This window comes from Astatotilapia calliptera, chromosome 4, assembly GCF_964374335.1.
Source record: "Astatotilapia calliptera chromosome 4, fAstCal68.1, whole genome shotgun sequence".
NCBI classification, from domain to species: Eukaryota; Metazoa; Chordata; class Actinopteri; order Cichliformes; family Cichlidae; genus Astatotilapia; species Astatotilapia calliptera.
The window spans coordinates 11,696,638-11,720,978 of record NC_137425.1 but is presented as its reverse complement, the minus strand read 5'-3'; the positions used below and the strand labels follow the sequence as shown (position 1 = coordinate 11,720,978).

The following is a 24,341-nucleotide window of genomic DNA, read 5'->3' as shown; positions in this document are numbered from 1 at the left end:
GAGAGTATCCTTTACCACCAATGCTTGCTGGCTTCCCTAGACAGCTTCTTCATACCATTTTCCACATCTGATCTAATCTTGTCACACCTGAAACGCACAAAGTGGCTTTCTTCTTTTTCTCTCTCCTCCTTTTTTTTTTTTTTTTTTTTTTCTCTAAATCTGATCCACAGCTTTCTGCCTTACACAGCACCAGTGGTGAACCACTGACCTGTGGATTTTTGCTGACCCCTGGTCAACTGGTGAGAAGGTTTGGGATATTCCCCACTGTTTGATCACAGTCTAGGCCTAACAAGCAGTGAGTAGTATGGAAGCTCCCCTCTTTTATCCTGTGGGTGACACATTGCTTTCATCCACAGGGCCCTTAGACATGTAGGCCTGGTAATGAGAAGAAAAAGAGGATGTGGGTTAGTGACGCACTCATCACTTCTAGCAGTATTCCTGGCCTGGGAATACTGATTACCACCAGATGTAGTATGTTTGTAGGGCAGCAGACTTGACATTCAAAATTTATACGGGTCTGCAGAAAACTGGGTGGAGGCGTTTATCTGAAGGCTGACTAAGCAGGGTTATCCATGTGGTTAAAAATTCCATAGGTACTCTGTCACTTTAAGAGGAACAAAAAAGGTAACTGAGTAACGTCTCGTTGTTTCCTATAAGCTTGGTGTCTCAGTTGTGCACTGTTGCACCCGTTGTTTGTTTGCTGTCATCTAAAGCTTATGCACTGCATTACATTTTGCAGTTGGCATGATGAAAGCCAGTTGTAGGTGCACCTATTCAACCTATTCTCCAAGCTGGGGCCTAGTGTGGGAAAAGCATTACATGTTGCTGGCATTGACACAAAATCTAACAACTGCTAGCTGAAACTGTAGGCCGGAGATCTGAATCTGATAATGGCTTGTTTTTCAAGTGGTTTACAGATAGTGAAACTACATTTATGTTACTCAGTCGAAATTTTGAACAGGATGTTATGTTCCATAGTGTGAGATGTGCTTTTCTTCATTTGTCAAAAAACTGCACATCCAAAGCCAACATTTGTAAGACCCTAACAAACAAAAATCATTATTTCATGGTTACAACTTGTGATGATGCTCAGTTAAAATCAATACAATGAAGTTTAACGTCTGCAGTTGTTGTCCCTTGCCGTGTTCATATTTAGGAAGCCCATGCAATGGTGACTTATTTGTTGATAGTTTTGTGTTTGGCATCTACCATAACAGATTTACAGGATTTAATGTTAAAGACAAAACAAAAATAGAATGGCTCTCATCTCTTTAACTCTTGGGCCTTTCAAAGAAGGCCCAAAAGTGCATAAAGACAACCAAAAGACAAGCCATTTGGCCTGCTTTGAACATCACTGACACTTTGTGGAGTTATCCAAGTGGCTGTAGAAAGTGGTAATGGTGGACTTAAAGGCAGCCTTATGTAAATGTGTTATATTCATGTAGATAAACCAGCAGAAGAAAGGGATTGACTCCAGACAAGGTGTTTTGCTATGTTACAAAACACAAACTCCAGACATTTTATATACACAAGCTATGTAGCACACTAAAAGCGAAAAACACAAGACAGAATAACATAAGACATCATTACAGAGGAAAAAAGTCGAAACTCAAAGTTGCCTCCTCAGCTTTGCTGCCACACATCTTCTCCCCTGGAATTGAAGTAAGCTTTTGGATAATCATAACAACACTGAATTTTCTTTAGCTGTAATACAGATAAATGCACCGCCTATGCACATCTTCAAGCTGAGTTTTAAACATAAAAGAAACATACAACAGAAGTGAAAAGATTTTCTTGTTACACCAAAAAGTTTCAAGACACGGCTGGAAGCATTATACACAAGTTTAAATGTTACAGGGGGAAACTTTTCTCGATGTTGAAGAAAAGGCAAAACTATTTGGTGAGGTGAAGAATAAATGTATTCCAAAATTGCTGAACTATTGATACAGATGATAAGTTGCATAATTTTATTGAACCTACAACTGCATTCAGTAAACCACACAACTCTCTGTGGGTATCTGGCGTGGTCTGTGTCATAGGGCTGAGCTAGTCGATTCATATTTATTTTTATCATTTATTTATTTTTAAATTCAGTCTTTCAGCCTATTCATCTGCTTTGAGAGGGATCGAGGTTCCACAGTTACCAACTCCATGAAAATTAAAGATTTAGCTATAAAGCCTGTCCATCTGTGCTTGGTCTTGGGGCTTATGTGATATCTCAGCAGGAGACCTGCTGGTGGTCTTGTCAAGACTGGCTTCCCTGCCATCACACTTTCAGACATTTAGAGTGGCGCCTGTCCACCTTTGGTTTTAAAAGTATTAATGCTAGTCGTGAAGCTTTTAATGCACTTACTTCAGGATAATTTGTTTTTGACAAGTCAAGTAATGGTATCTTCTCTTAATCCAGTCTCTTTATCCGTTTTGTACTCTGCCACGCTCTATTCAATTTTTATCTTCCGAATCGGTGCTATTTCTAAGTGGAGCATCAAGGTTTTAGTTAATCTTTTCATAAAATATGAATCCCATCACTAGAGTGTTTTTCCAGGTTTTACAGGTTGAATATTTCTGACTGAAACTGTAGTCATATTTTTCTCTTGTCAGACAACAAATTTTAAATTGTAGCCCATGAACTCGACAATCTAATTAGAAATTTCTCCAAAGCTGTTGTGCTTCAGTGATAAAACATTGTTTCCTGTGTTACAATAAAAGCTTAGCTGGTTATTGGTCGATGCTGGCATTTAAAAATATTACAAAGAAAGTTGGGGACTCAAAGTTGTGTTCTTAGCCTAATTGCGACATAGTGACTCAAAGCTTTTGAAAACCTCCGTTTACTGAGGACACACTGAAGCCTTTGTGAGACTTTACTGGTTTAATGTGTGCTTCCTCTTTGTCTAGTTTTTTTTTTTTTTTTTTTTTTTTTCTGTTTTTCTTTTTTAAGATATTGCATCAAATATTAGTTTAACTGTTTGCAAACCATTGAACTGTGAATCGCAAATGCATTTAAAGCGGTAAGATAAGCACAGGTGCCTTCATTGTGTTCTAAGGATCACTGTCTGTGGACGTCCTGGGGGATCTGTTCTTAGATGGCATTATAATTACACGCTGTTTGGTTCATTATGAAAGGAGATCCATAAATTGAAAAATGAAGTTTGTGTAAGCCATTGCAGGTATGACCATAAATTCTGTTTTAGGGTGCATTTTGCTCATACTAGCAGTAGAGCTGGGCGATATGAGATTTTTTCATATCACGATATGTTTTTTTTCATTTCAGGCGATAACGATATCTATCACGATATAAGCCAAATAACTATATTTGTAAGATTTAAATGTGCCGTTGCTCACAAGTAAAATGTGAAATAATCAGCAGCTTGTTTTTATTTAAATATTTATTTCCCATAATAAGTTCAACAGGGTAGATGTACTTAAGGAACATGAGACTTTTTCAGATAAATAAAGGCAAATATTGCAAACTACACAAAAGGCAGCCGCTAAAGCGTTTAAGTTTCAAAATAGAACAAACGAAACAGACTAAATTGTCAATTCCACTTAGAAACAAAATATTAATTCTAAAAATAAATCTTAGTTTGTTTTACAGAAGAACAGACAAAACTGACTAACTTTTGTCAATATCAAATAAACTGAGAACTAAAAGGAAATTCTCAATCTCTCCTTGTTGTATAGCTGAGCTTTTCAAACAGTTTTAACAGTTACTTTAGTCTGACAAAAGCCGAATGACTTCCAGTCAGAGACTGAGGCTACGTACACACGTACACGGGTATTTTTGAAAACGGAGATTTTCCGTTTTCGTTTTAAAAAATAATCCCGTCCACACATAAAGGCAGAAATGAAGGAAAACGCTGCTATGAACATGCCAAAGCAGCAGGTGGCGCTAGATTCCTAACCAGAAATGTTGGCCAATCAGAAGTCTAGAAGCCTCGGTGGGAAAAAGTAAACAAAGCTGGGGCATAGAAGCAGAACCGAGTCGTATGTGTGGACGGACAGTAACTGTGTGTATATGTAAGCATTTAAACACTGCAGAGAGTAGAATTAACAGTAACAGTATTGTAGAAATTCATTTCACCGAAACAATAACGTGGCGCACAGTGTGACGCATGCACCAGTTTATTGTATTTCCAGACTTGCTTTCGGCACAATTTACAGTGCACGCTACTCTGTTTTCTGTCAGACTTGAAATAGCCGAAATACCTTCCCACTACGGAACTTCTATGGCTCTTCCGTTCGACAATCTCTCCGGCATTGGAACCATCATCTGTTTTCTCTTCGGTCACGCTCGGTTGATTTTTCTAGTCGGCACACTCATTTCCTCCATGACCCGCTGGCTGCTTCCCAAACAAACACACGTGCGGCTTGGCACTTGTGCTGTACGTAACAAGTCACGCGACGTGACGCTGCGGCTGTGATTGGTTCGGCTCTGCGCTACTTAGTTTGGATTGGCTGACCTTTTTTTATTTTTTATTTTTTTTATTTTAAGAGGACAAGAGCGGCGAGGTCTATCGCGATAGCTTAATTTCTCTATCGAGTAAAAGTTATATCGCGATACATATCGTTATCGTTCTATCGCCCAGCTCTAACTAGCAGCAGTGGGTTTGCCTGTATTGGTCTGTCTTGCTGTAATGATGAGAGAAAATGACTTTGTCACATTTAATTTGTTGTGAGTGAAGTTGGAGGCGTGAAATTCTCCTGTGCCCATCAATTTACCAGAGGCCAAACAGTGGGGAAATGGACATTGAGTGCAGTAAAGAATTGATGTAACTTTTTCTTTCTTCCTGTCTCTTTCTTTTCATCTTGATTGCTTGTATTATGTCTTTTGTGTCACCTTTACAAAGTATCTGGTGTTTATTTTTTTATTTTTTTCTCTCTGTCTCTTTCACTCAGGGACTTCCTTCCACGTGGCTCAGGCATTGTGACCCGCAGACCTCTAATTTTGCAGCTGATCAACAATAAAGCAGGTGAGTATGTCTGTCCTGTACACAGCCACATCCCAATCTCCTTTTGTAGCTGCCCTGCATATGGCCTCTCGGTCACAATGCCTCAAGCTAGGCACACTGTCTTCTATTTGCTGCTTTCATCCATTTAATATTTTCTCTCTCGCTCTCCCTTTCCTTTTTGTTCCCTTTGTCCTCTGTCTCCCCATCTCCCTTGTAAACGTTACCCTGTCACTGTGTGTAGAATATGCTGAATTCTTGCACTGCAAAGGAAAGAAGTTCGTGGATTTTGATGAAGTGCGGGCAGAAATTGAGGCAGAGACCGACAGGATAACAGGCTCCAACAAAGGCATCTCTCCTATCCCAATTAACCTGAGGGTGTACTCCCCACACGGTAATGGACACAAGTCTTTTTGAAACTTTAATCACAAAGTCCAGAAAATCATTTTTTAAAACTCTTTGCTCTCATGTACATATTAAGACCATTACCCCCCCACACCCTTTTTTTTTCTAAGCCATTGCAGATACGACCATAAATTCTATTTCAGGGTGCATTTTGCTCATACTGTGAGTGTGAATGTTAATCCTCTGTTTCTCTTTAAAACTGATCATTGTTTTAGCACAGTACTGTCTGATAGGTTAATTTATTTATACAGCACACTTTTGAACTTTACAAATTAGCTTTCCAAAGGTCATTCTCTTATTGCTGGATGGTTCTTATAATAAAAGCCTTTGGGTCAGCTGTAGAAAGAAATAAAAGTCACTGTTGCATCCATGTGAATGATAAGCCATGTTAATGTAAATAACAAAATGTAAAGTAAAGCTGCAGGGCTATTGCAACTTTGCATGCTGAGATGGTGTGCTATAATCAGGGAATGCTGCAGCAATTTCCTGCATGCATGTAGATGTTTTCAGGGCTGTCAAGTTACAGATCACTTCTTGTGCCTCTAGTTGGTAATGGACAACACACCAATTATATGTCATGTTGCCCTTTATCATGTGTAGAACCCACAATGAAAATATCATGTACATTGAATGATCTTTTGCGCACAATGTCTGTTCTTGTTACCGGTACATGATGCTCTGACTGTGGCCTGGCATTGGCATTTAGTTGTATTTATGCGTGGAGTCTTATCAAGAATGCCTAGTGTGGAGCAGATTGGACAGTGTGCATTTGAGTTGGTTACTAAATGGCACTAAAATTTACTCTTGACTTCAAAATGGTGGATATCCTTTTTGGTTTAGGACTTGCCTACAATTTTATCTGTACTTCTTAATGTGTGACGTGTTTACCAAACCCTTAAAATAATACAGAATTAAGAATTTTTAAAACGTGTCACAGGCCTAGCTAGTATTAATAAATAGAACTGACCCAGTGTCAGTGCTTAGTCCTAATGAACTTAAAAATAACACCTTACTTGAGCAAACAATGATATGTATGGGTGTTTCCTATTTTTCATTCAAGAAACCTGATTATCTACTTTAATTCATCTGAAAAAAAATATGTGTTTAGGATTTATGTTGACTTCTGTCCTTCTATGACTCAGTGCTGAACCTGACACTGATTGACCTCCCGGGAATGACTAAGGTTGCTGTAGGAGATCAGCCACAAGACATAGAGCACCAGATCAGGGATATGCTGTTGCAATTCATTACCAAGGAAAGCTGTCTGATCCTGGCAGTCACTCCTGCCAACACTGATCTGGCCAACTCTGATGCTTTGAAGATTGCAAAGGAGGTGGACCCACAGGGTAAGCGTGCATCTTTGTAGTAGTCTAACATTCAAAGAGCAGGCCTCCAAACCCAAAGTTTTAATTAATACACTTTAACATTGCATGTTATGATGCCTATTACCTTACCTTTAATCTGCTACTCCTGTTTCATCTGCACTTTAGTGTGGAGCAAGTCTCCACATCTTATTTTTTCGCCAAAGGCCTCTGCCAGTGATGAAAGACACTGATGTAATATGTATTGTTGTGAACTGTTTGGAGTTACCAGGATTTGTGATTTAATTACACATAACATGTGATTTGAGTATCATTACATAGTTATACACAAACATCACCTCACTAAAGTAATAACACAAAAATCCCCTAATTTTCATGTAAATGGAGAGCACATTGACTAGTTGCTTGAAATGTGTAGTGAACTATGGTTACAAACCCAATTCCAAAAAGTGTTGGGACGCTGTGTAAAATGTAACTTAAAAAAATGAAATGATTTTTAAATCTCATAAACCTATATTTTATTTACAATAGAACACAAAACAAAGATCATTTAAAATGGACTGAGGCAAAGTGAAAAACTTTTCTGAGGTCAGGCAAATCAATTAAAAACATTTGCTGTATCATTAAATCAAAAATATGGTAAAGAAGACCCAGGACTGATGAGCATCTGAATTCCTAAAAGTTCAAAGTAGGGATCCTACACCGTAGTAAACATGGCCCTGTCTCAGGTTGTTGTTGTTGTTGTTGGACATTTGCTGCCATCAAATTAATTTTATTTTTTTCCCCTTAAATTAGTACCTTTTCCCAGTTAGACACATAACATGTTTTTATAGTCTTATCTGAATGAAATATCACTCTGAGATTTGTAAATCATAAGAATTTATTTCCATGTTGGTTACAAATATCACATTTCTGAACGTTTGTATAACTACACTTAATTATGTGCAGGTCTGCGTACCATTGGTGTTATAACAAAACTGGATCTGATGGACGAAGGGACAGATGCGAAGGATATTTTTGAAAATAAACTTCTGCCACTGCGAAGGGGTGAGGATTATGCACATACTTACAGGAATATGCATTTACTTGGCTTTAATTTTACACCTGGAATGACTCTGTGTGTGCGTGTGCGTGTGTGTAGGTTACATAGGTGTGGTGAACCGCAGTCAGAAAGACATTGATGGGAGGAAAGACATTCGTGCTGCTCTGGCTGCTGAGAGAAAGTTCTTCTTGTCTCACCCAGCCTATAGACACATGGCAGAACGCATGGGTACACCACATCTACAGAAAGCACTTAACCAGGTTTGCTAGTGGTTGTCTTTTTAAATTTTGTTTTAAAAAATGTTATCTTATCTCTGCCATGCCACCGATATCCTAAAAATAAAAGGCTACCTTTTTTTCCATAGCAATTGACCAACCACATCAGGGATACCCTGCCTGGTCTGCGCAGTAAGTTGCAGAGTCAGCTTCTCTCCCTAGAGAAGGAGGTTGAGGAGTACAAGAACTTCCGTCCAGATGACCCGACACGGAAGACCAAGGCTTTGTTGCAGTACGTGCAAATTAATATTTCTCCTGAGAGAAATACAAACAGCATCATTAATTATCTTGTGCTGAAATAAAAGTAGAAAGGTTGTGATAAAATGCCTGTTTTACTTAAAATCAATACCACTTTTTTGTACCATTGATGTTAAGTGCTGTTATTACAGATAAATTTGTTTTAATGAACAGCAAGCAGGGTATTCACAAAGCCACATGTGTCCTTCATCAGGATGGTGCAGCAGTTTGGTGTGGACTTTGAGAAGTGCATTGAAGGCTCCGGGGACCAGGTGGACACCAATGAGCTTTCGGGTGGTGCCAAGATCAACCGCCTCTTTCATGAGCGCTTCCCCTTTGAACTGGTCAAGGTTAGTACTGTGGCATAACATGCATAAAACAAGCAGTCGGACTAGGGATGGGTATCGAAAACCGGTTCTTGTTGAGGACCGGTTCCCACTGTTTCAATTCCTAAGAATTGTTTGCCATTTTTGCAAACGATTTCCTTATCGATTCCAGTCGTCCCGAAGGACGTCACCACGTTGCGGAGCGTCATTTACCTGGCAGGAAACATGGCGGCTCAAATGCTCAAAAGTTTGGTTATACTTTACGAGAACGGATGTCAACAGGGCAACTTGCAAAGTAGATATTTCATTTAAAGGAGGAAACACTACGAATATGCAAAAGCATTTGCTCACAAAACACGCGATGACCTTAAATGAATGTCACGTTTTTAATTCCGCTCCGGACGCGTGAATCTCAACCCAGCAGCGGTAACGGTAATGCGGCAGGTAAATAATCAACTAACAGTGCATATTATGTTAGTGAGATCTGCCTTATTACAAAACCTACTATTACTGTGCGCTGCATTTAGGTGACCATGATGAGAGAGACAGACAGAGTCTGGCTGGCTCAGATGCTGGCAGTTCTCATTGCAGTTTACCGGTAGCGTCTCCTTTCAGGCCAGGATATACAAATGTCATGCATCCATTTGCCACAGCAGATGCCCCCGATTTTCGGTAAGTGAATGTGTTTAATTGTAGGCAGGGACATTACTGGATATTCTTGTGTAATTGCTACAGAATAATTTATGTTATACTTTGTTATTGCTACAGAAGAATATTTATTTTATTATTTTACATTTACAATTTTTTTTTTCTTTTTCCTGGGGACCCTGTGACACCCCGTTGAAGAGCCGTAGGCTGGATCTCTTAAGATCTCACTGTTGGGTTTGTAAGGCCATGTTACTCCTAAATTTCTATTTTCTTCAAAGAGAATATATAAAACAAAGTTTTAAGGTAATTGACCTCAGTGTTCTCCTTTTTTAAAAAGAATCGATAAAGAATTGAATCGTTAAACAGAATCGAAAATGGAATCGGAATCGTGAAAATCTTATCAATACCCATCCCTAAGTCGGACACAGGGAATCAATCATATTTAGATCAACATGTACTTGGAAAGTTTGGCTTCTAGGTTTGATTTACATACAAAAAACCCCAAAACAACTTTATATCTTTTCTTTTATCCAGATTGTTTTTGATGAGAAGGAGCTACGGCGAGAAATCAGCCATGCAATCAAGAATGTCCACGGTGTCAGGCAAGTGGAATGGGACAAAAAACATCCTCCTCCCTTCGAAAAAGAAACTCAATAATTGCCTCTTTTCTGCTTCAACCTTAAATACTGCTGTAGCCACACACTTGATTTTCTCCCTTCATCAGAGCTTTTATTTTACTGCAATTCAAATTTCCATAATCAAGCCTTGGAATCATAGACTAAAAGTACCAATTAAAATTGGTGTATTCAGTAAGTGTTGTATGAGAATTTTAAATTTTTCTACTTTTCCTCAGTGTTCTTTCAATCCCTTTATCTCCTCACTGCAAAGCCACCCACTCCTTTTTTTGTTACTGCCTGCCAAAGTATTCGGTTATAATGCGATTTTGTGTTACATGTATCTGTATTAGCTGCATTTGTGTTGTTGTGTATTCCTTAATGAAAATCTTCTGTCTGTCTTATCTCATTTGTCCTTGTGTGTTTTTAATTATACGCACATTCGGCCGTCTTTGGCACTTCATCTCCACTTCTCCTGTCATGTTTGTCAGTATTTACTTAGTATTTTTTATTTTATTAAATTTTTTTTTGGGGGGGGGGGTGTCTCATCGTGTGTGTGTGTGTGTGTGTGTGTGTGTGTGTGTGTGTGTGTGTGTGTGTGTGTGTGTATATAAATTATATTTTATTTTATTTATTTATTTTTTTTACCAACATCTCTGTTAACTGTCCCATCTGTCTGCCGCTGTGCCTCTGTCTCTCTGTGCATCCTCAGAACGGGACTGTTCACTCCAGACCTGGCGTTTGAGGCCATCGTGAAAAAGCAGATCGTTAAGCTGAAAACGCCCTGTCTCAAATGTATCGATCTGGTCATTCAGGAGCTCATCAACACAGTCAGGCAGTGCACCAACAAGGTACTGCAGGTGGTCCAGCATCTCCCGACCCAGAGACATTGGGCGGGGGAAAGCATGGGTGTGCCAGAGGGTGAACTGACACAGGACATTAGCATCTTCTTAGAAGATGTAGAGAAGCCTCTGCTAAGCTACCAGTGTTTATAAGGAGGATAAAGAGGAAAGTTCTGTGCAGTTTGCCCTGGCTTCACCCAGCCCCATGAGCTCTGTGTGCAGGCAGCGCTGTCGTGTTTTGGAGTGTTGTGACGGGTAACGTGATGTTGTGGATAAGAGATGTTTTCTGGACTGAACATCTCAAGTCTCTCCTGGACAAGCTGCAGGTCTCACAACTCGATGCAGAATGCCAGTGAAATATAGGGTGGTCTGTAAGGTGCAAATTTGGCATTAGTCATCACCATATTCACCTCATTTAAGAGCGACTAGCTAGTGAAGGAAGAGATGTGAAGTATACCTGCAGCTTGTCTTTAACCGCTGCTTGGTTTTGTCTGTTTGTGCCTAGAAATGACTAACTGAACAACAACTTCTCTTTTTATTTCCTCTTTTTTCCCTTTCCTCTCTTTTCAATTTTTCTTTCTTCAATTCCTGCCTCCTGCTGTCTCTCTACCTCCTTAACCAAATTCAATCGACCCAATGACCTCTCAGAACGGGGCTCTTCACCCCTGACCTGGCTTTCGAGGCGATTGTCAAAAAGCAGATCCTCAAACTCAAAGAGCCCAGCCTTAAATGTGTGGACCTGGTGGTTTCTGAGCTCACCGCACTCGTCATGAAGTGTGCAGTTAAGGTAACCAGGGACACACCAGCCAGGAAGATGGCATTTAAAAAAAGGGATTCATTTTCTTTGTAAATGTGTATCACCGTCATCGAGTTTTCACCCCAGTGAAATCAACTCCAGACAACTCTTTGCCACCACACCATCTGTGTCCACTGCATTGAATGTGTGCATCCTCCCCCTGCCGTCTTCGTACTTTTAGAAGTTGCCACGCCATTTGGCATCTTCTTGGCGCGTCAGATTTGCTCACATTTGAAATATTAAACACAACTATAAATTTCCACCAGCTGTCTCCCACGTGCTGCTGGACCTAAGCATCAGCTCATTAGAGCATTTTTTCCCCCCCACCTCCACATTGCTTCTGGTCTGTCTGAGCAGAGGCGAGCCCACCGCTGCTCCCTTTCTGACCCACATGACAGACTGACATTCTGTTATCTGCTGAACCGGATGGAAAGGGAACAATGTGAGTCGGGGTGGGGGAGCTGAGATGATATTCAGAGCCCTAAGGGCTCTGTGGGTGCTGTGACAGCTTGAATGAAGCGTTTCCATAGCAACAACTCTACACTACCATCTTGTGGACAGATGAAGGCTCTGCATCTAAAGACATGATTTAAAAAAAAAAAAAAATCTGCTCTGTTACCCAGGCATCCATAGTCCCTGTCTTTTTCTCTGCCTCACCCACCCTGCTATTTCTCATCCAGTCTTCATTAATATAACTACTACAGTCAGCTAGAGACGACTGTTTTACACACACTCACAAAAATACAGGATTATGCCAACAACAAATATCGAGTGCGACAAAATTGGATCTTTTGTGAAGTCATCTCTGGCTGATTCTGCCACCTTATATAACAGACGGTCATTGTGGCTTTAAAGTCTGTTTATGTGCGTGTGCTGGATTGTGATTGCCTGGATATGTGTGACACTGCAATGTCACTTGACTATCTCTTTCCCTTTTCTTTGTTTCCTACTTATTTTCACTTCTCACTCCTGTTTCTCTCTGATACTTATTGGTAAGTCTTATTAAGCTCAAGCTCACATGTAAGTGTGCATGTGTCTCAGTTCAAGGCCGCAGTTATGTGTTTTTGTTGCCTTTCAGCTCAACTCCTACCCCAGACTGAGAGAGGAGACTGAGAGAATTGTCACAACTCATGTCAGAGAAAGAGAAGGGAAGGCCAAGGACCAGGTGAGATGCTGGCATGCTGATTAAACATTAGTTATCATTTTTCACATGCAAAAAATGCATCTACAGTTCCTGTGTAACCTCAGTCCAGTAGTTGTATGTTTGTTTGTTTTTTAAACCTGTCCTGTCAAACTTTTTTTTTTCTTTTCTTTGTTGTGCCGAACATATTTTTGCTTTCCCAAGTACAGCACAGTAGACTGTGTATGCTATTTTATTTATTTACGTTATTATTCATATTAATGTCCTGTGGTTGTTACGCTGGAGCAGACTGGGGGTAAAGGCCAGATAGGTGAAAGATGAGAGAAGAAAGCAGAGAACTAGAAAAAGAAAAGAGAGAAGGGAAAAAATAGCAAAGAATGGGATCGGGAGGGGGGTCGAGAGTGAAGTAAACAGACACGCTGGGTCTCCAACTGCTGTTTCTGTAACAAAGCACACACTGATGATACATGGCACCAAAAAGACAAAACAGAGGGAGGTACACAAACAGATATACCATTTTGCTGACAGAGAGAAAGACAGAGACAGACAGGGAGAAAGACAGAGACCCTCCAAGGGGGCAGGCCAGCAAACACACCAAAATGCCCAGTCACGCACCCCAGAGCCACCAAGCGCACGAGGAGGTGGGGGGGGGGGGGGGAGTGACACATGAAGTTATGATATAAGTATAATTAATAAATATTATAGTTTGTAATGTGAAGAAGTTCATAGTTGTTTTTTTACTGTTATTATTGTATTACATTGTTGCTTTTTAATACCATTTTTATATTGTTAAGCACTTTGTGCAGCATCGGCTGTTTGAAATGTGCTATATAAATAAATTTGACCTTGACCTTAACATTTTAACACCTAGCATTAACTGTATCAATGACTCATCGAGCATTTTTAGTTTCTACATCTGCTGATCTTCCATCTGAAACACGAAGAAGCACATTTTTCCTTTTTAAAAACACCCTTAATCTCCCTGCAATTATTTATCGGTAATTTAAGGTCATGCTATGCTAGTTGCCCTCTTGGTGTCTGCATGCATTCTTCCCAGTGACGCACAACCATGTTATAAAATGTTTTGTCTCAAGTCTATTCATATTTGTGGTTATCAGAGCTGCAGGTGGATGCATACATTTAAGAAAAAAAAACAGATGCCTGTTATATCCTGTATATTAGAATACTGCATGCATTATCAGGTTTTTTTTTTTTCCATAAGGTTTGCAACTGTGTGTGTGTGTGTGTGTGTGTAGTCCTAGTCATCATTGGTATTTAGTGCTGCAAGTGAATTTGTAACTGATAGTTTGACCAAATGAGTCAACATAGATTCTAATCTCTTTAATCTTCAGGGGAAAAAAGTTTAATTGGCCACATGTGCTTTAAATATATTCCAACTTCCTGTTAATTTGACTCATTTCTGCTAAATTTTCACAGAAATCTGGCTTCTGAGAGAGAAGGAAAAACGTATTTATTTCGTTTCAGGTTTAAATTGTCCATGCTAGAGTTTCAGTCCTGGTAGCAACACTTTTAACCAGAAATCAAAACAAGTTGAGCTGAAATTCCTATTCTCAACTCCACTGCATCACTAATGCAGTACTGATGGGCTGTATCACAATGACTGTGTGAATTTAGTTTTAAATGTCAGGGTTTATTTTTGTTCAGTGTGTAATATCACAAGGGAGACTTTCTATTTTGTGCTCACTGTAATTGGTGTTTAATTGTGACCTCTCCCTCTTAATCATAACTTTCTGCTAAGGTTCTGCTGCTGATTGACATTGAGCTGTCCTACATCAACACCAACCATGAGGACTTCATAGGCTTTGCTAAGTAAGTACCCCTCTCACCTCCACCTTCTCCAGCCCAATTTACAGCCTGCTGTCTGTGACAAGTGTCTCACTGAGGGCAAGTTTGATGAACTTTAATTTGCCTTTTGTCCGAACGTGTGGTTCCATTGATTTTTTTTTTCTTGATTTTTTTTTTTTTTTAAAAAGAAAAGACATGTAATACGATAACTTTCAGCAATCAATACGCATGCAATCCAGCTCTCACTCTAGACCCTTGACAATCACTGCACTGCTCCTGATTCCAGTCATTTCCTATAATAAGTTTGTGTCCATAGATGATTGTCTGAAAATGCTAGCCAAGGCACTATGTAGCTTGTTTTCCCTTCCATAGTTTTCCGTGGCGTCTGTCATATAAATGGCACGCACACAGCAGTCTGGCTCACAGCTCTGCACACTTTCAGTAGAATGTGCATGTGTCGTATACTGATTAACTATGAGAGAGCAAACCCGTTGGTTTGGTTTGAAATTGGAGAGTGAGGTAATTATGCATTTTTAGAGAAACTAGTTTCTGCTCTCTAGTTTCTAGTCACATGGTTGTGGAGAAGTCCCAATGAAAAGCAGAGGAGCGATAGATGGGGTAAAGATTACTGGAGTCAACAGCAAGTCGATGAGTGGGTAAAGACTTCACAAAAAGTGTTAGTTTGTGTCAAATCAAAGTAGGCGGCTTAAGCCAAACCGAACATCCGTGTTACCTCCCGCTGATGGTATTGGATGTTAGCAAGCTTACAGGGTTGCAGTTGGATGATTTGGACTATTGAGTGCAGAGCTCCAGCTTATAATTACATACATGTTGTAAACTACTGTGCCTCAGTGTGCAGCATGCCAATTAGTCATTTAGCACATATCTCTCCCTCTCAGTAAAGTGGATGTTACATTGATCAAGGTCACTTTAGATGCCGCCTTCTCCCCACTGCATGCAGCATTACTTGCTGAGCCTCCAAACAAAGTCAAGCATGCTCGGTTGCTTGACTATAAACACTAATGTTGGCAATGAAGAGAGAAAGTGCTGACGTTTTACTGCATTGACTTTAGATGCTTTTGTGCACTGGAAACTAATTTGCACATTGCAAAGTGTTCACTGCGTTTGTGGTATATCCCTAAGCAGTTTGTGGTTGAATTCGTGTTCTTTTTAGCATAGTAGTTACAGTAGCATGTAGTTGAGTGACGCTTCCCTGCTCTGTGTGGGTTGTTTCATTGACCAATAACAAAGCAAGCCCCAGAGTGTGTGCGTGTGTGAAGGTTTATCCTCTGCATGGCAAGCGGATTGATGAAACTTGTCGGCGGTAAGCAAGGGCTGTTTAACGGTTCTCATGACATCACTTTCAGTCTTGACTACAGAAGGCTGGATGATGGTAGCTCCCCAGTGTACGGCAACAACAGGTGGGCAAACAGAAAAGATTGAGGGTTTTGTCTTATAGCATTTGTAAGACCATTATAGTCCCCATGTAGTGCAAATTCTTCCCCAGCCTACTTCCACATCCATGTGTGTATGTATTGGTTCAATAATAATGACGCCATGAACATCTTAGGTAAACCCACACAAGTCACTTGTGAATACTTGTGTATTTTAGAGATGTGGTATAAGGTGTGTTGTGATCTCTTTATGTGATGACAGTGCTCAGCAGAGGAACACGGCTGCGAACAAGAAGAGGGCCATACCGAACCAGGTATGTTTGCTCGGTCAGCTTTTCACCAATCCCAGATTTAATCTTCCTTTACTGACGCCTCCCATTACCAACCTGTTAATAAACCTAGTGAGCATACCTGACATAACTTAGCAGTGATAAAGACCCTTGGCCATTAATCTATCTTGACCTACCTAACTGTTAATGACACTGACTGTATCCAGTCCCAATCTTTTCTAATCCTCATGTTCAACTGGTTGGTCTTTGCCAATATTGTTACAAAGCTGGTACCTCTCCTTTTCTATTTTATTCAGTGTTTTGTTGAAAAGTTTGTTTAAATTGTAAAGTGTATTTGAGGCAATTTTTAATATGATTGTATTCCCGCTAATTAGCCTCAATGGCATTTTCAGTAAGGGGAGAGTTGCCTTAGTGAACTTAAAGAAGACCCTGCTTCACTGCTTTATTGTTATTTATTTATTTTTAACGAGCATTTGTCTCTGGCTGTTATTAATTGCTGTTTGCATGTGATCTAGGCATGATGGTGTGAAGCAAAGTAGCAATTGATCCCCAAATTATATTGATTGTTTTGCCTTCCCATTAACTCACAAGCATCCTTTGCTACAGAATACAGAATGTGCATGGATCCTGCACCTATCAACTGAGCAACAAATATGACATAACCAAATTGTGGTATACTTGAAGTAATTCTAATTGCATGTAATTCTCTTGCTCTCTCTTTCTCTCTATACCTTTTTCTCCTCTCTCTTCATCTTCCTTTCTCTGGTTGCCAAATGGATTTCCTCTGTTTTCCTCCTGTGTGTGTGCACTTCCTTCAAACTGTCATTCCTGCCATTTTACCATCTTCTTTTCAACCTTCCTCATTACTGCTTCACTCCTCTTCTTCTCCTCTTTCCTCCTACATCTTGTCCTTCATCTTCATTTCTTTGCTTCCTTACCTTATTTATTTTGGCTTTGATTTTATACTACTCCCCCTTTTTTTTTTTTTTTTTTTTTGGCTTTAATCTCCCCCCTCCCCCCCTCCTGTTACTGCAGGGTGAGATTCTGGTAAGTACCCCTCAAACCCACACCCTGCCCGGGGCAGTAGGGGTAACTCATGCAGAAGAACTGAGGCCATCACAGAAAGGTCAGCTGGTATAGTTAGGCTTCAAAAACAGGCTGCTATGAAATAACTGTTTAAACAGCTAGCTATAGCAAATAGCACTTTATACTTTCATCATAATGAATTGTTGTACCTCTCTGCAGCTTGACGCACTAGGAGAGGTCTACGAGGAAAAGGTAGAGTCTCAGGACTGACTTAAAGTGATATCAATTACAATTCTGACATCAGCACGCAGTCCAGTAATTTGGACTATCTTTAGAGTAACACTCGGCACATTGACTTCTGTAATTCATCACTTTAATATGACAGTAATTGTCATTAATTCTACATTTTGGTTGCTACTAACATTTTCTCTATTGAATAATATGAAAAAGATATGAATTATTTTGTGCCCATAAAGGCTTTTGGCACTTGGCAGTGCTTTGTTCTCTCTGTTAAGGACCAGAGAAAGATAACAAGGAACTCTTCCACCAGTAACCGTGGAGGCGTCAGTTCTCCTGTCCTTGGGTTTTTACCTCTGCTGCTGCCTCATGCATGGTGACTCAAAAGTTTGCCTTGTGGAAATCATCCGAAGTGTCGCTGGGGACAAAACGGGTATTGAGAGTGGAACAAATAATAATAATAATAATAATTACTCATTTCCTTTATGGATTGGTTGTTAGATTAAATTCATTACATTCTAAAAGATACCTTCTTACTAATCAAAGCTGTATTTGTACTATGATTGATTATGACTTTGGGATTTCTTTAATTAAATGAAATGTTTTGGGGGTTTTGGTCATTTTGATTTTCTTTTTTTAATATTTGACAAGACAAATTCAAAATGTCATTATTTTTATTTTTTTACACCAATCCTATGAATTTCTTTCCTTTGACTCTGATGTAATCTAACACCTTTAATTAACCATTGCATCACAAAAATTTAGATTTAACTGACTACAGAAACAAGAACATCTCACCTGTGAAATCCTCACATCGCTTATGCAAGCTTACATTAAAACAGGAAGCAGTATTTCTACCTGCCTTAAATCCTCTGGATTTAAGTCCTTTTATTGCTCTGAAAAGTTACGTTATGTTCATGCCAAGGCAAACTACCACGACTAGCTTCTGCATTCCTAACTCCTCTCCCATGTTTATGTTGGCGCTTTTGAACCAATTAACCTTTATTTCCCATTGCTCACTCCAGTCCTCTCCTGGGTGGAAAAGGAGTGCAGGAGAGAGGTCTAAAGCAGGTTTTGAAATGGACATTTCCACTTAGATGCAGTCTGCAAAAAAGCACACTTCTCAAAGATAGTTTCACATACTGCACTTGAAATGCATGAAGCTCTGTGTGAGAAAATGGAGAGACCATGGTTACACTGGTTTCTCCATAATGCATGGACTCTTCCTAAATTGATTCCCTCTCCAGCTCTCCACTTCAGATTTTTCTTTGCTTTTAAATTTTTTGTCCCGCTTGTGATCTCTGCTAACTCCGTCCATCTGCTTGGCTCTGTGTTTAATCTCCTTCGCTACAAATCACTTTTCCTTCTTTACCTCTTTCTTTTAAAATCAAGTAATTAACACTCTTTTCTCAAAGTTCAGCTAAACCCATTAACAATGCTGCTCTCTAACTTCAGTGCATAGGCTAGGCTTTACTGACCCGCTGGCATTAACATACCACCGTCGACCTTTGGTTTTTGACTTTGTATCAGAGCAGCCATGCTGTGGGTACTATCAGGACCCATTTGGTCATTTCCTTACTGTGGACTATAGACAATGAGGCCTACATCCCTCTTTTCAACCTTGTAATGCTTTTGTATATAGTCATCCATATTACATGTGTATATACTAGATAAATGTGCATGTTTTTCTGTTCTTTAGTCACTCCATTTTGTCATAGTTTAGCATTTTCAGATTCTCTCTTTTGTGATACCTAGTTAAGTAAATTAGATTTGTTTAGGTACAATGTTTAATATGTACATAAAAAGAAAAAAACACAAACATACCAAGGCCCAGCAGGTAAGCGGGTAAGGTTTTATTGTTGTTAAATCCCATAATTAATGGAACTTTATGGGGTCCACATTTCGCCAGTGCATGAACCTCATTGTTAAAGCTTTCCCTCAATCCTCCTGGTACCCCTCTCTCCCTACAACCCTTCTCCGTCATATTCTCCTGACCATACAGGTGATCAGGAAAGGCTGGCTAACCATCAACATCAGCATCATGAAAGGAGGCTCCAAGGAATACTGGTTTGTCCTGACTGCTGAGTCCCTGTCCTGGTACAAAAATGAGGAGGTGAGAAGAGTTGCTGTGTGGTTAAGACGCTGCTGCTAATATAAACTATCCCAAATGAGGATTTGGTGTCATTTCCCAGCCTAGCCTAACCAATGTGCAGACTACTGTTCAGCTGCAGCCTGATGAACAGGTAGTCTGAACACTGGGCAGGCGAGGTGGGGGTTGAGGGGTGAGAAGGACTCTGATGGGAGGAAGGACCCAGAGGTCATTACGTCTGCATGCTGCAACTGTAGGACCGAGGACACAAAGAGTAAATATTATCTCAATAATCATACATATGAAGAAAAAGCCACGTGTATATAGGAACTGCTTATTACTAAAACAACAGAAAACTTAAAATTTAAGTTTTTTGTGTGAAAATGCAGCCTTACATGAAACATTTTAACCATTACAACAATATGTTTAAAGTGACTCAGGCGAGTGACTCGTGCCAGCCCCTCTTGGCTAAACAGCAGTGTCTAAATATGTTTTGTAGAAAAGATATGTACTGAGTCTCGAATTCAAGGAAAGGAGACAAATGTTCACTCCAAGAAGCATGCGTGCCCTGATGGATAAACTTAAAATGATCAGACTTAACTGATTTAACTAAAATGAAAGTTTGAATACTTTTAATAGCATGAAATTCATAAAAAAAAAATCATCACATTGCTCACCCACTTGATCGTCCTTAGTTGTATCCATTCTTCCACCAAGATTATTATTATTATTATTTTTTTTTTTTGAAAAGAAGTCATTTAAAATATATACACACACACACACAAACGTTAACTGAAAGGGCGTCCTCACGTTGGTAGCCTTTTGTGAAAAGTCGAAGAGAAAGGAGCGGTACGATGGTGGAGGCAAACTGACGTGGCAGGCGGGCTGAAATGTTCCAGCCGGGATCTGACTTTGGAATTTGCAGGAAATCGTACTGGGTTACGGGGGCCAGAGCAGAGGGAGGGGGTGATTGTGTGTACAAGTGTGCATGTGTGTAGACACTTGTTCACATGAGTCAGCCTAAATGATTTAGGAATTGGGTGTATCTGTGCAAGTGCGTCGTTATGCACACGCACAAAGTTCAGTTTTATGTATTTGTTCGCTTTAGTCAGGCTTGTCTGTTTGTTTGTCTTTGCACGTGCAGTTAAAGACTTAGCCCCTGTTTTTTTTTTTTTTCTTTTCTTTTTTTGCGAGTGTGTATGTGTCGTGAGGGCGGGGAATCATGAGGAACTGAGTGATGTAACTCTTGGGCCTGCACCCCGCTCTCTGTGGTTGTGCAGACATAAATGCTTCCAGATGTCTTTGCTCAACAGCGAAAGCTGGCACCCCATCCCCCTAGAGCTCCCTCATGCTCCTCCTCCTCACACTCATCATGCATTTCTTCATCCCACCAGCCTGGTGGTCGTCCACACAGAGGAAATGCATTCCATCATGTCTGCTCATTGGTGTCGAAGTATCAGAGCAACGCTCTGTGATTTTCATCTACAGCCTACAGTTGAAATCAGAGCTCTTCGACCCTACATAGTATGTAGGGGTTACACATCAAATCATTTAGAAGTTCTATAAGTAACATTTTTGAGTTAAGTGAAATATTCAAACAGAGAACATTTTCTGTGGTATTTAAAGAAAGCAAATGAAGAACTGAAAAAGAGTAAGGGTTTTTGTTTCCCACAGAGAAATTAGAATTCGAAAAGGCCTCCAAAGTTTGGGGGGAATACCAGAAAAATTTGATGCCATTAAGGACAAAGAAGGCTCTCTATAAAATCCCAACCTGATGAATAATTTTTCTACTAGTCTGCTTTGAGGAAAGCTTCATATGTTTTAGTACCATCGGTCATTTTCTGAAAACTTGACTCTGAAATTTATTTTTGAATTTTATTTGTTTTTCAATGCTTTTGTAAATTTCAGTAAATGTTATTCACATCATGAGAAATGTCTTGACTATTGGGAGGTTTAAAAAATTTCACTACAGCACTGTGTAGAAGTCCTTATGTGTTCTCTGTTATATGTTCAAGGTTTGCCTGTTATTATTACTTTGTGTCGTGTGTAAAAACGTTTTTTTTCTCATGCTAGGAAAAAGAAAAGAAGTATATGCTTCCCTTGGATAACCTGAAGCTCAGAGATGTTGAGAAAGGCTTTATGTCCACAAAGCACATCTTTGCAATCTTCAACACTGAACAGAGGTCAGTCGTGTTAATAATAAAACCCGTACTTGTTGACCGGTATTCCTGCAGGCCTATCTTTTCCTTGTGTGTGCATGAATTTGTGTATTGGAGTGAGGCTACACACAGCCACTTATTTATCTCTACAGGAACGTGTACAAGGATCTTCGCCAAATAGAACTGGCATGTGATACTCAGGACGATGTGGACAGCTGGAAAGCGTCTTTCCTCAGGGCTGGAGTTTATCCAGAAAAGGACCAGGTATGTAACAAAGTATTTCTGTTTGACTGGTTCTTTTCCATTAAAGAACCAGAAAGCATTCATAATCAAGCACAGAGTTTGGACTTACTGTGCAACTATAAACACTCTATAGCGCTTTTTCTCTCTTTACATTTTCAGGAGAATTTTCATATCTGCTCCTATTACAGGAAGTAGATGTGTGTAGGCTATAATTCTGCTTCATCTTTGCTGTTTTGTGTTTTGATGTTGTGGTTAAGGAGGAGAATGAAGAGCCTTGCCCTGCAGATACATTCTCCATGGATCCTCAGTTGGAACGGCAGGTGGAAACCATACGCAACCTGGTGGACTCGTACATCAGCATCATAAACAAATCTATCAGAGATCTTGTGCCCAAGACCATCATGCATCTCATGATCAACAGCGTAAGTTCAGCAGTTCTCACCACCAGACCAAAGTAATTGACTAGACTCGAAATACGCTAGAAGTAGAGTTATCCAATCACATTGGAAAATTTCTTTTGGGGGGAAGGGTTTGTTTTTATAAGTTGGGCATAGCAGTGTGCAATTTCTCTGACGGAGCAGTGATCATGTTGCGGTGGGCCATACTGTGGGAAGTGACATGCGTATTTAAGTTACAAAGTTATGCAGTTGCACCATGAAATGGGTTCAATCGGTTGATAGTTGCAGAAAACAGTTGGTGCCCACACCCATACTGTGTAATGCCTGAAAGGTGTGGTGTTTTCCAGCACTATTCAACCATCGGAAATACAATATGAGAAGAATATATATCCTGACAGTGTCTGCATGTTCTGGGTCTGTTACTGCAACACTGCACTGTATTTCACTTAGAGCTTAATTGGCTTCTTTTCTGCAGATTCTCTATGACAGCCACTTCATACAGTGCATAATACATTCAAGCACAGTTTCTGGTTAAAGCGGATCCTAATTGTGAGGATATGTCCTGTGAAAAATGCCAACAGTAACTGTATCTCAACCTAAACTTTAAATGAGAGCATGTACTATTGCAACACTCTGCATGTCCTAAAATATTGCACTTCCACACAGTATCCCTCCTACGCACTCAAAGTGTATTTCTGTGAACTGTGGGAGGACGTAGCATGTTTTTTACTAGTTCTGTTGATCGTTGTCTTTCTTAAAACAAGCTTTTAATTGTACTTACAGTACTAAGTGTATTTGCTGTAGAACTATGGAGAACAGTTTTTAGTTTTCTTGTTTTTTGTTATTGGCATTAGTCGTGCATTTTATTTTGACACAAGTTCCTAAACTTGAAGCAATTAAGAGAATTTATGAGGCATCCTCACAGTAACTTGCCCACTGTCCATTTATTCTGATTTATTATTTTAGTGAGCCTACTTTGACATCTTCTAGCAGTCCAGCAACTACACATACACACACTTGTAACAAACTCCTACACGACTGTCTAGTAAGCAGCTCTTTTGCCAAGACTTTCAAATATTTTTGGTCACAGATATATGCGTATTTTTCTTTTATGAGTAAGTATTAACCCCATAATATCTTATTAATTGGAACCACATACTACAGCCATTTTCCTGCTCCATATCTAAAGATTCTGTCTTGATTAATATGTCCTCCTTATAGGCGAAGGACTTCATCCACTCAGAGCTTCTGGCCTACCTCTATTCATCTGGGGATCAGAACATCCTGATGGAGGAGTCGGCTGACCAGGCCCAGCGTAGAGACGAAATGCTGCGCATGTATCATGCACTCAAGGAAGCACTGGTCATTATTGGCGACATCAGTGCCAACACAATCTCCACCCCAGTACCGCCACCTGTAAATGACTCCTGGATGCAGGAAGCCAGGTGAGGGTTAACGGGGTGTGAATGTAATAGTTGAAACACTCTTTCTCTAATCACACAGGAGAATTCATGTGATCTTTGTGTTGGTTTTCATTTTCCTTTCCGTTTGTCATGCACTAAACTTTTTCTCAGTCCGACCGCTCAGCGCAGGCCAACTCCTACATCATCCCAACCCCCCAGCCGTCCACCTGCTGTGAGGGGACCAACACCAGGACCTCCCTTGAACCCTTCCCCTGCATTTGGAGCACCACTCAATCCCTCCCCGGCCTTTGGTGCACCCCCAATCCCCTCCCGCCCAGGCCCGCCCATCAATGCCTTCAATAGCAGTCAGGATCCCTTCAGTGCACCCCCACAGATCCCCTCCCGGCCTGCTCGTGTCCCTCCCAATATTCCCAGGTAAGTTTTATGATGTGACCAGCAATGCGTGGAAGGTGTTACTGTGATTTCTGTCGCACAGACTCTCTAACACTTTGTCTTTGACGTCACATCATCGTGTTTCTTTCGAGAGTTCCAGGCATGGTTTGTGGTTTGTCTGTCGTTTGTATACATACCTATTATTTCTGTATGCGTCATTCTTTCCTGAGTCTCAAGTTTCTCTTTGTCACTCTTCTTCCGTTCTTCTCTCTCTTCTGCTTCTGTTTGGGAAGTTTGGTTTCTTCACTG

At 40.1% G+C, this 24,341-nt stretch overlaps 1 protein-coding gene and 1 long non-coding RNA gene across 6 annotated transcripts in view; one reads left to right on the top strand and one right to left on the bottom strand.

Annotated features, from left to right (window-relative positions):
* Positions 1-24,341, top strand: part of dnm2a (dynamin 2a) — a 34,586-nt gene that overhangs the window by 6,271 nt on the left and 3,974 nt on the right. For 2 of the 5 annotated variants that reach the window (XM_080300807.1, XM_026164705.2), the window contains exons 2-20: positions 4,897-4,970; positions 5,191-5,340; positions 6,494-6,697; positions 7,622-7,720; positions 7,815-7,975; positions 8,080-8,222; positions 8,442-8,577; positions 9,736-9,803; positions 10,528-10,666; positions 12,532-12,618; positions 14,354-14,424; positions 16,057-16,108; positions 17,330-17,362; positions 19,350-19,460; positions 21,510-21,619; positions 21,748-21,859; positions 22,096-22,260; positions 23,458-23,681; positions 23,811-24,074. In XM_080300807.1, coding sequence (XP_080156933.1) covers positions 4,897-4,970; positions 5,191-5,340; positions 6,494-6,697; positions 7,622-7,720; positions 7,815-7,975; positions 8,080-8,222; positions 8,442-8,577; positions 9,736-9,803; positions 10,528-10,666; positions 12,532-12,618; positions 14,354-14,424; positions 16,057-16,108; positions 17,330-17,362; positions 19,350-19,460; positions 21,510-21,619; positions 21,748-21,859; positions 22,096-22,260; positions 23,458-23,681; positions 23,811-24,074 — 2,403 coding nt within the window. Of the gene's footprint in view, positions 1-4,896; positions 4,971-5,190; positions 5,341-6,493; positions 6,698-7,621; positions 7,721-7,814; positions 7,976-8,079; positions 8,223-8,441; positions 8,578-9,735; positions 9,804-10,527; positions 10,667-12,531; positions 12,619-14,353; positions 14,425-16,056; positions 16,109-17,119; positions 17,132-17,329; positions 17,363-19,349; positions 19,461-21,509; positions 21,620-21,747; positions 21,860-22,095; positions 22,261-23,457; positions 23,686-23,810; positions 24,075-24,341 lie in introns of those variants that run through there. The other 3 variants (XM_026164706.2, XM_026164708.2, XM_026164709.2) reach the window with 3 other exon arrangements.
* Positions 19,186-20,344, bottom strand: LOC145428531 (uncharacterized). The gene is made up of 2 exons (XR_013908822.1): positions 20,114-20,344; positions 19,186-19,687 (listed from the first exon to the last, which is right to left on the bottom strand). It is a non-coding gene; the product is annotated as an uncharacterized LOC145428531 (long non-coding RNA).